This window comes from Anneissia japonica, unplaced genomic scaffold, assembly GCF_011630105.1.
Source record: "Anneissia japonica isolate Jap-2015-1 unplaced genomic scaffold, ASM1163010v1 scaffold284702_len192836_cov137, whole genome shotgun sequence".
Taxonomy (NCBI): Eukaryota; Metazoa; Echinodermata; class Crinoidea; order Comatulida; family Comatulidae; genus Anneissia; species Anneissia japonica.
The window spans coordinates 58079-70489 of NW_022723205.1; the positions used below are offsets into that span (position 1 = coordinate 58079).

Here is a 12411-nt window from a genome sequence, read left to right on the forward strand (position 1 = left end):
CTCTCCCCAGTTTTCCAATCCTCAATTTAAAATGTTTGAAGCAAAAATATCATGCTCAAGTAGATAAAAATCAAGTCATATGGCAGTAGGAACAGTTTGGTTTCCAAGCCTCAGGGTCGGGGTTTCAAGCGTCTTTGGGCAAGGCACTTTATCTGTATTGCTTCTCTCCACCCAGGAACATAATGTAAGTAGGTGTTCTGGTAGGGTTAAATACCAAAATGCGCTGATGTATCTGCTGCAACATTGTGGAATACTCCCCCAGGGAGCTTGAGTTTGTGAATTCATAGGCATTTAATCCAACGACCAGGGTAATATTAATTAAACTGAACTGTTATAGGCCTAGAGAGGGACTTGTTTTATCCTACTGTATTTCAACACTGAATCACCCTGAAGTGTAAAGGTTAATGAAAATCTTTTAGAAAGATTGAGTAGAACTTTGTCCATGAAATCGAACCACTTCTATGAATAAAATTACAATAAAGTAGCAGCTTTGTCCCCTTTATATAGCATAAACGATTATTTAAGTAAAATTTGTTTTAATGAAATATTATTAGACTAGTGGTGTGACAGTATCTTAGTAAATCATGCAGATGTAGGCTTGATTATTATTTCCTACAAAAGTATAGTTATTATTGTAGTGATCAGTGCTTATCTACATGGTAACAAATTTCATTACACTTTACAGTATAACCATTAAGTTGTTGAATTCATATTAATATACTTTCAATAATTTATATTTTACCAATTTAATAAAATATCACATTGTTTGATAAAATATAAAATTTATATCATACTAACAATTTAATATTTCATTATTAATATATCCATATTTATATTCTATGAAATATATTTTATAATTACTAAGTTATTCAATTTCTTTTTATATCTATTGAACAATAATATTCTATCATAATATATTTTCATGTTACTTTTATAAACTTAATTATTTTATCGCTTACTGATTTTTACATTATAATATCTACTATAAAATTAACATTTTTAATACTTTTTAATTTAAACATGACAGATTTAGTGTGCAAGTTAGATTTTTAACTGAAATTAGATAAATCTTCTGAGAAGAAAAGTGAATAATATTGTTTCCAAAACCATAAAATGTAAATGATTTACATATAAATTATTAATATTAGAAACATTACTACAGAGATTGTATAAAGGGAAAAGGAAATTCGATAATAAAAATCAAACTGACAGGAAATATTTTATGATTGTAATAACTTTTAACCTAATTCTAATATGCTCCTTATATTCAAATTTTGATTTTATTTAACATTTACTATTTAATTAAGAAATGATAATACCAATGGTTTAATAAAATAAGTACTATAATAATTAATAAAATATTTATATCTTAAAGAGGGCAGGTTAGTGTTAAGGCCCAATAAAAAGAAATAATTTAAATAGTTAGTAGATAATGTTTTACTTTGAATTACCAAATGTACCAGCAAACAACCCAGGGCGATATTTGACTGAACAGCAAAAGAAAAAAATGCCTCCCTCCTTCTCTTATCCCTTTTCCAGCCTACAGTAGATAGGGTGATAAACTAAATTTGTTATAGTTCCTAAATATTATTTTTAACAAATTAGTATTATTAATCAAAATGAAAAAATCACCAGTTATTACCAGTAAGCCCTGTCCAGTCTATCTAGTTTTATTTGACATTGAAACACTGTTGTATGCCCATCTATAAAATGTGCTTATATGGTCATGATATGATGTCATCATGACCATATTTAGGCATGTCATATGTTTCTATCAAATAAAATTTGACAGTCTGGACAGGACTTTTGCTGTGTCCACACTAACAAATCTTGTGACAAGAAAATGTGATATACCCATATTTGGGTGTATTATGACATCATCATGCCAATATATGGGCACATGACAAATTTGTCACATCAAGTGTGGATTGAGCTTCAACATTATAAAATGATGGTAGCATGACAATCATATAGTGGCATATAATTGATGTTAAATCAAGTAATTAAAAATGACACAAATAAAATTATTTAAAAAAAATAAGTTGATACTAAAATCCTAATTTACAAATGAAACAAACTTGTGTCATCTAACTAAAATGACAGATGCAAATCAAAACAAATCGTTGACATGAAATGAAAAGCCAATTATTAAAATTGAAGATGACAAAAACATTAAAATAATAATCTTTAATAAATAAATTAGGCAAGATAAACAGGGAGTTTTATAGATATTTAATGAAATTAAATAAAATTAAGGAAAATAAGTTGATATTCAAATCCTAAAATGAAACAAACTTGTGCCATCTAACTAAAATGACAGATGTAAATCATAACAAAACAGATCGTTAACATAAAATGAAAAGCCATATTTTAAATTATTAAAATTGAAGATGAGTAAAACATTAAATATTAATCTTTAATAAATAAATCAAGTAAGATAACAATAACAAGGTCAAGGAATCATAGATTCTGGGTCACGCAAGCAATTATGCGAGTGTTCATGCACCAACGTGTACAGATACACGCATGTAAGGAATATTCATATTAAAATCTGATATTGCTTGCATATAGTACAGAATATTAAAATTCTAAATTGCTCATATTTCATCTTCCAACGTTTTACTCTTCTCAACAAACAGCAACTCTCTTTAGAAATCTCATTTGATATGAGGTAAAAAAATGAACATTTTTTCTTTTTTCTGAAATTATGCCTTTTTAAATATTTTTGATATAAATTAAATATGTATTCTCCCTTGAAAATGAAAAAAAAATCATTAAAAAAAAATTTGAAATTAACTTGCTCATTTTACAGTAACATACAAATTAATAACTTGAGCACTGAAATTATTGAATTTTAAAAATGTATACCAAGATTTTAAAAATTAATTATAATAAAAATAATAAAAAACTTCCAGTGACTAGAAGTGTTTCTATAATTTTTCACTGTAAAATTATGGGTAAACATTTTTTTAAATACACTAACTTCTATTTTCAAGTTGATAATTTTTATGTTACTGCAAAATGATTTTTACTGGTATGTTTGGAAAATACATCTCCAATGTTATAATACAAATTCATGGGAACATCCAGGACATTTTTTTCAGATACAAAACTTGTATTGCCTTATGACAAGCCCTCTTGAAAGAGTACTTATACTCAATAATTATTATGATTTTGAAGCTATTTTGAGATTATCATTTGGTAGCGCATACTCGCGTAATGACCACCGAATTTGAGAAGTTTTTGGAGAATTTATGTATTCCAATATGATCGACTGAGACCAAAGCCTGCAAATCACCCTTCAAATCACCATATTAAGGTCTAGACCTGGCAAAGTTCATATTAGCAGGTCTTAATTTTCAAAATAATACCATTTTATGAGAATTTAAATCAGAATCTTATTTCCCCATATTTTAAAATTGCATTCATTCATACTAACATTTAGTAGCTTCATTGCAGTAGTAAATGTGTATATTAAGGACGATCCGCACAAAAGACGAACATAATTTTAAAAATCTGAAAACTTGTATACGATGATGTTTTTCAATCGCAATTTGCTAATTTAAGCCTGGTCTTATATTATGGTAATGTGTTGTGATAAAATTGTAAAATTTACAGTACATGCTAGTGAATGGATTATAAGCCTTTGTTCCAAAAATTAAAAGAAAGTACAGAGCTATCCTTGGAATGTTGCTCCTTTCAGAAAAGGAAGGACAATGCAAAGCACAAGTCACAAATGAATTAGTCCAACATTAAAATATGACATATGTATTCTTTTTTAATAATTTAAATTGGTAAAAACTAGATAAAAATTTTTTTTTTTTAATATACTTTTGTATTATTCTATCTTTGAGATTATGAACTTTTATCAAAAGTACAGTAATGTATTTTAAAGACCACAAAGGAACTTATTTATGATCAATTTCATTTTGAAATTATTTCCATTAGCATGTTCAACCATGCCTCCCCTAAGAATATGAACTATATTATCAAAAGTACAATTACAGTGCATCCAGAAATGTAGGTTCTACTCTACCAGCAATTATATAAAAACTTGTAGACTATCAAATTGTATTCGACAAATGCATTTTCTATGACAATAAAAATTGATATATGTCCATACAGTCATGTGCCTATATATGGTCATGAGGTGATGTCACCATGACCATATTCAGGCATGTCACATCTCTGTCAAAATGTTATTGTCTGGACATTGCTTTAGCCACCAAACTGTAGTAGGTCCACCACTCTATTATGATTAACAATTGATTGTTTTTCTTCTACTACAATTATTTCAATTAGAACCTTGGTTTTAATACTTCTCCATATTTGAATTTTTATCTAAACCACAAAATCAATATTTTATAAATGAACGATCATTTGTATTTATCACTATAAATTTGATTATAAAATACATACATTTAAAAAGAAATTGTTAGGGTAAAATGGAAAATTTTACAAATTAAAATTGTTTGGTAATATACTGATCGATTCCTCTATATTATGTATTAACCTGAGATATTGAATACACATGGGAGTATATAATCACAGGAAGTGATCAATCCCAAGTATGTCTCTACAGGATAGAATTGGTTGCTTATTAGGAAATCTACTATTTACTTGGGAGCTATTATTTTACATAATTAATTTTTTTTCCTTCTGATTCTATTTATATAACTAATTAATTATCTAATTATATAACATATCTTTTATAACTTTTAATAAAATGTAAAAAAAAAAGCTAGTTACTTGCTATAAAATTGTTTTTTAACTAAATTATTTTTCTAATAGATATATCAAAGATTATTACTCATGTATATCAGTTTCCTATGGTCACTGGCAGCATTACACCCACTCACCAGTAATAAGGTCAATAAGAATTCTACTTTGAAATTATTTATACTCTCAATGAGCTATTAAAAGCTAATAGAAGGTTAGGAACTAAAAGAAAAAGACTAAATAGGAAATAATCATTATTCAAGCATATTCATTTTGCTGTGGTAAAGAATATTTTTGAAACTCTAGTACCAATAAATTCACTCACACCATAGTAATAAGTATTGAATCCTACTTTTAAAATATTGTACACTCAATGAGCTACATTTAAAATAATTTATATTTAGTGAGAATGTTAAAAACCCAATTAAGCTTTAATTGCATATGAACTATGAAGCCATATTAAATATGCATGAATGATCATTACTCATGTATATTCATTTCCCATATGTGAATATATGATAAGACTTTTAATCATTCCTCACAGTATACCCACTCACTGAACAAAAAAAAACATAACATGAGGCATGTCGTGGTGAAATGGTTAAGTTGTCGCACAGGCCAGTATTGAGTAAATGAGCTATAAAATATGGGAGCTCAAAAAATTGCCAAAAAATCCAAATTTGTTTTTCACTATAGATCAACAGTTTAATGTCTTATTAATCATGTCCCAAAGTATAACAAATCATTTATTTAACGTTATTTAGATAGTTAATTCAATTAAACAATGTATGCACAAATAACTTTGGAAGGCAATTACTCAAAATCATGTTTATCTTGACTCTAAGAGTGCTGTACTTTCACATTCCAATAACTTGGGCTTTAAATGTCCAATTTCATTGAATGACCCCTCATTTTAAAGATCACATACTCTGGTATTTGAAAATACCAATAACTTGAATTTCAATTTTTGCTACAACTTAGCCATTTTGCCACAACATGCCTCATATGGTTCTATAGTCATTAAGGATTCCTTTGCACAAATTAGTCAGAAGGCGGTGGTAGATACTATGAAAATAGGCCTATGGGCATGCTGATTGTAGAATAATAACTTAATTGCATCGTAGGCAAGAATTTTTGTATATCTTGTTTAGCAAACTCTCCGACTGCCAATAATGGTGATTTCAAATAAAAATAAACTTAGCGCACCCTCTCGCACAAAAAAAAAACAAAAAAAAACGGAAATTTCAGAAAAAAATAAACAATTTTGTTTACTTTTTTATAATGTCCTCCACTCCAGTAAAATCTCTGAAAATAAGTTTTATATACAGTATTTCCTAATTAATTACAATAAATTTATAGCATTTATCAATCTCATACTACACTATTCACATTCTCCAATGAAATTTTATTTTTATTTTCTCCTTCGACTAGATGTTTTTGGCAAAACCATTTTGCTAATTAAAAAAAAAAAGTTTTATTTTTTTATTTTTTTGCCCTCCTTTGAGGACTTTCAAAAACATAAGTTACAATGTTTTTAAAAAGTCTTGCTTTTACTCATGTCAGCAACTGTCTACTGTATGATTTGCGCAAATATTTGACACAACCAGTACAGATAATTACTACAAGCGTTAAGCATGTGTTAATTACTTCTAAATATTTCCAGCTTAAGATTTATTGGTGTTTTGGTAATGCATGTGACAGATGTTGATGGTGATTGTAATTGTATAGATAATTCAATTAAGACTATTTTTTATATTGCCAGCTTAAAATGTAACCTATAGTTTCCACCGCAATATGATTTGAAGCAGACAAGACCATATGGTGCCAACATATTATTTTAGGATTTTAAATAATTATCAAATAGTACAGATGTCCTTTAGAACATCATAAAAATTTTAAGAAATCATAATCATCTTATTTTTATCATTATCATTTTTTTTTCTTGGTTGGCCCTATTTATATTTTGTGTAAAGCGCATAGGGGCAATGTGCAATATGCAATATATAAATCTAACATTATTATTATTATTATTATTATTATTAATATTATTATTCAAATGATTCAAATAAACTTTTCTCTATCTTCACCATTGTTCTTCAAATTTATTAATGAACAATAATATCATCTTTTCATTGTTGCCACAATTATCATCTTGATGTAATGATGATTGTTGTCACCACTGTCATCATCGTAACCATTGTTGTCACTCTCATGGCGACCATCATCATATTGTTGACGTCATTTCTTCATCAGCATTATAATACTAAAAGCAGTCATCATTGTCGTCATAATCACCCTTGTCTTCATCATTATCACCATCCTTGTCATTATCATTATGATCATTATAATCTCTATCAACAACACTTCGCTATACTATCTTATAAAACAGTATAGGCCTAATTCATAATAAAAAGAGCAAGTATTGATTGATAAGAATATAATTTTGAAAGGTAGACTCACCAAACGGGCTGGCTTCTTAGGAGCAAGGGGTTCGGATGAATCATCAGATGGCGAGGGCGGGCTCCATTGTGTGATTCCTGTAGGTACGTGCCAGTAGTATGTCCTCTCGGAGTCTGCACACTCCTCCCAGCCAGGTGGAAGTGAGGTTGGCCGCTTGGAGCTAGAATCTGTAAATGGCGTGCGACCTTCATTCTCGTCTAAACTTTTATACCGCTGCAGTCCTTGAATTAGGTCCAACTCAACCGAAGGAGACAAAGCGTTCTCTTCCACGGAACTAAGTGCAGGTTTACCGCCCTCAACACTGCTTTGTCTCATCGGTGAGTATTTATCATCAATAGACGTTTCGCTTGAATATCCATGATCCCGTCCATTGCTTCCCGGCGAAAGTAAATCTTTTGTACCGTGACCCTCCTGTTCAGATCGCAGACCGAAACTTTTATACAACATGGCGTAAGTCGATTCTGTATCGCTGGATTCATCCATTGTAGACGGTCCTGAGCCGAACGATGTTGTCTGTGTCATGAGCTCATACAGACCTTCGTTGACCGTATCAATTTCAACATCCGAATCATCGCTAGTGCTTTCGTCTGAATCATCGTTGCGCACAATATTGTGATTAGCTTCAGCGACAATCTGCGATTCAAGAGCAGCGTAATAATCCATGAAACTTGAAAGTTTTGACCCGGAGAACTTCTCTTCCGGTGATAAAACATCCGCATCAGGGTCTTTGCCATAGTAACGGTCAGACTCCTCCGCCTCATCCTCGCTCACAGGTCCGATGTCCTCATCATCCTCATCCTCATCATCATCATCATCTTCATCTTCATCAATTTCCTCAACTTCTTTTCTCGACTCTTCTTCTAATATTTTAGCTTTCTTAGTTGGGTTCTCTGGTTCATCGTCTTTCTTGATTTCACAGTCAATTTCATCATCGTCATCGTCCTCCTCCTCATCTTCCTCCTCTTCATCATCATCATCACCATCATCTATAAATTCTATATCAGCAAACATCGCTTCTGCCTTAATTTTGTTTTGTTCCCGTATAATGTTATCATCAGCGACGGTCAATCTCTTTGGCCCTTCATCCTCACTGTCACTCATGTTTTTGCTCTCTGCCTTGACTAGTCCATTATGTGTAAAAGGTTTACGGACTTTTCCTGTATTTGAAATTACAATACCGTTTTTCTTCGCAGCTAAGTCCATAATTCGTGCTGTTTGGTCAATGTTTAAATTACTAAATTGTTGTTCGTAGTCCTGACAACGAGAAAGTTCCGGAGTGCTGTTAGCATTTAAAGAATCCGATGGTGACATCTTGTTTGCATTGTAAGAGGGATTAACCAATGAGCTGGATTCAAGATGGTCACCTGATAAACAAAATTGAGAAATATTATTTTTAATTCAAATTATAATACAACATTGGAAATTTATTTATTTAAATACTAACATCTTACACATTATTATACTGTTGTTAAGTTATCATGATTTTGTCTTATAATTTGTTGTAAAGAAGCATTGCACAATATGTGCTATACTGCATAAATGTAAATTATTATTATTGTTTATTTACTATGATTCAAAAAGATGCGAAGCCAGACAGCTAATTATTTCACGGTACTGTATGTCATAATGACGTGGGCAACTATTAAATAATAATGTGCAACACTGACAGAAAAGTGTTTAGACTATACTTTAAATTTTAAAAATGGGTTTTCAACCAACATCTTAAAAATTCTGATTAATGGTGGCTGTTAAACGGCATCCGACAGGCTCTTCCGCAGCTTATGGGCAGTAACTACGAACGCTCCATTGCCATATGCAGTACTTACTAATTATATTCATACATCAATGCTTGCGGTACACCACGTAAATAGTTCTGAAAAGTTATCCTCCTGAAGACAATTAGAGCAACTTAATTGCAAAACGTTGTCAACAAACAATAGTTCTTCAGAACTTAGCTACGTGGTGTACCGCAAGCATTAATATATTATTTCTTCACTATGCAAATCTTCAAACAATATTTATATTCATACCGACATACATACTGTAGCGCTTTCCCAAGGGGTATTCTGCACCTTATGGGCAGTAACTATGAATGCTCTTTAATTATGAATGCTCTTTTACCATGCAGTACTTACTATTATATTCGTAAATAAAACAACATAAACAAAACATACACAGCTCTTTCCTAGGGCTGTTCCACACCTTACGGGCTGTAACTATAAATGCTCTTTCACCATGCAGTACATAGTAATCATATTCATACATTTGATTAATAAACAATATAACCGAGACATACATACAGCTCTATTCTACTGCAAGGCAGTAATCCAGAATCGCGAGATACACAGAATAGTGATTAAACTTTTAAAGAAAATAACATTAAGGCTTGAGACAATATGTATGGATTTGTAGACCTATGGATGCTTCGTTAGACAGCTTAAAGCTATGTCTGCATGGAGATAATATGGAGAAAATAAAATTTGAATTGCTGTAGATTTAAAGTTTTCAGCTTTAAATTAAAGGATTAGAATAAACATTTCAAATAAATTTAATGTCTGAATTACTTATCTAATAGTATATTGAAGTAAGTTCATTATCTTGTACTGTTTGCTTTTAATTAGATACAATTTCTTTTCATCTCTGTTTTGTTCATTTTGCGTGTATACACCATTTGGTATTTTGTGTGTGCCTCTATGCAAAAGTGATATCTAATAAATATTGTAAATTGTAAGTACAAATTTTTGAAAAATATTTTTCTGCAAAAACTTTATTTGTTATGATTGTTCCTCGTAGAACACCATATACCAATGTTAAAATAAAAACTCTTAGACGTTGTTAACATAAATTATTCTTTAAAGGAGTTATATCAAATGATAATTTATCTAGGTTTTTTCAAGTATTTATTACTTGGTTTATTATAAACATGTGGAATTACTGTAGGGTTGAATTGAAGATACTAGTATGTATCTGCATGTTGTTCTTTTTATTTTTTTTATTTTTTACCATAATGCATGATTTTACCAATGTCAAGTATAAACCCATAAGGCCAAATAAAAACAATTAATAGTTTCTTGTCCACTTGTGTATCCATTTTTTTTTTGGCCATCAATATTTTTTTTTTATATCCTTTATTTTTCGTTCGTATTTGGTGATACATATGGCATGAATCATGTCTAATGCTTCTTTTATTTACTTTTAATGTGTAGCTGTTTCTCATCTCGTAGTGAAAAAAAGAAAGTGCCCTTTACTTTCCTTTTTTTAAAACATTAGGACGAGAAACTACTTTTTTGTTTTACTTGGCCTAATACCTAATACCCTGTACTTTAGCAAGGACGACAATGGCCCGTGATACAATGAATAGATAGATAGCTGTTTGTTTATATTGGCTGTAATATGCTGGATTACTTAACATGTCACTGAGACGCGTGTATCACATAACGTAAATAGTCATTCACGGTGGGGCAATAAATGACATAGTTTGTTTACGAAGAACCGTAGCAAACACAGCGATCTATAAACAGCGCATACAATGATACCTAAATTCCAAATTAGGGAACATAATAGACATAATACTCCATTACTTTATTCAATCCATGTTCCATGCATACTTTCACGCCTTTGATCATTTATTTTGAAATTGGCATGTAACAAATGTTTGTTCATCATTATTAATATTATTATTATTATTATTATTATTATTATTATTATTATTATTATATCAATGTATCTTTACTGAACAACAGATTAAAGATTATGAAGAATAATTCAAGCATGGGTATTAACACCTGAATAATATCATACTGATTTTTTTTTATTGCAATATTACTTTTTAACTTATATTTATTCATCTATAATCATTTTATATTTATTCATATTACAATAATTTGTTGTATTGTAATATTAAAATTTAATTTATATTCATTCATCTATAATAATTATATTTATTCATATATATTTATTCATATCAACAATAATTTGTTTTATTCCTGTTCAATTTATATTTACTCATCTATAATATTTATTTTATAATTTTTGATGTAGAATATTGAATTTATTTTATTCCTATTTAAATCATGAGATTTCTTAATTTAAATTTTTGATGTTTTTCCCACCTAAAGATTGGTGTTTGTCTTGCACTTTGGATGTAATGTCTTTTGAATGTTTTTATCTATTCTTCTATGGTAAATTGTTTCATCTCATCACTATATATTTACAATTGCAATAAGTTTAATTTGAATTTGAATATAATATTTATTCATATTAACACTGACACAACAGTATTTCTCATCATTTTTTTCAGATTTCATTCCATTTATATGACCAAAAACAAAAAACATAATCAAACAACAAGGGGCAGCTGCAATAATTCATGACAACTCAGAGGAGCCATCTTCCCTTTGATCGAATCAATGTACTGTAATTCTCCAAGTACATTAAAATTTTTATTCATCCAAAATTTTTTTCATAAATTATAATAAATTATATATAAAATATATATCATTATGATTTTTATAGATACCAATAGGAATTGATCATTTTATTAACCAGTAGATATTCAAATGACTTCAGGTTAATATACATACACTACTGCTGGTGGGTTCAACTTGCTCCTTTTTTCAATTTTTATTTATTTTATTTATTTATTCTTTCTTTATACTGTAGGCACTTTCAGTATATTACACTGATTTTCAAAGTGGTACAGTTTAAACATAACAAAAGTATATACAATATAAAAAAAATTGCTTAAAAAAAAATTTAAAAAATATACAGTATAAAAACACAAAAAATAAGTATAAAAAATAAATAATAAATAAATAGGAAATTAGGCAGATGCTTTTATAATGACATAATAGCAAGAAAGGTTAATTGTACCATCAATTTCCAAGTTCCAAGAAAATGACCTTGTACCAGGTATTGTCACACTCTCATTTATTCATCATTAATTATTTAAGATTTAATCATATTATTAAATATTATTCTGATAATTTTTATTATTCTGAAGGGTATAGGCAGGTTTGAGCCTGGGGGTGCAAAAAATGAGAACTTAAAACTAAATCCTTATTACAATGAAAAATTAATGGTCATTTTTTTTTGTGGGGGGGGGGAGGGTGAATCCACATGCCCTCACCCCCATGCTATGCCCATAATTACCTGTCCTTCAAATGAAATGTTAAATTGTTGGTCGAATGTAGATAATGGTTCTGTGCACATAAATTATTCAGAAACGAGTAC

At 29.5% G+C, this 12411-nt stretch overlaps 1 protein-coding gene across 3 annotated transcripts in view; it reads right to left on the reverse strand.

Annotated features, from left to right (window-relative positions):
* LOC117112121 (amyloid-beta A4 precursor protein-binding family B member 2-like) overlaps nt 1-12411 on the reverse strand; it is a 70896-nt gene that overhangs the window by 36109 nt on the left and 22376 nt on the right. For all 3 annotated transcript variants that reach the window (XM_033255171.1, XM_033255174.1, XM_033255175.1), the window contains one exon: nt 7180-8543. In XM_033255171.1, the coding sequence (XP_033111062.1) occupies nt 7180-8543 (1364 nt within the window). The remainder of the gene's footprint in view (nt 1-7179; nt 8544-12411) is intronic.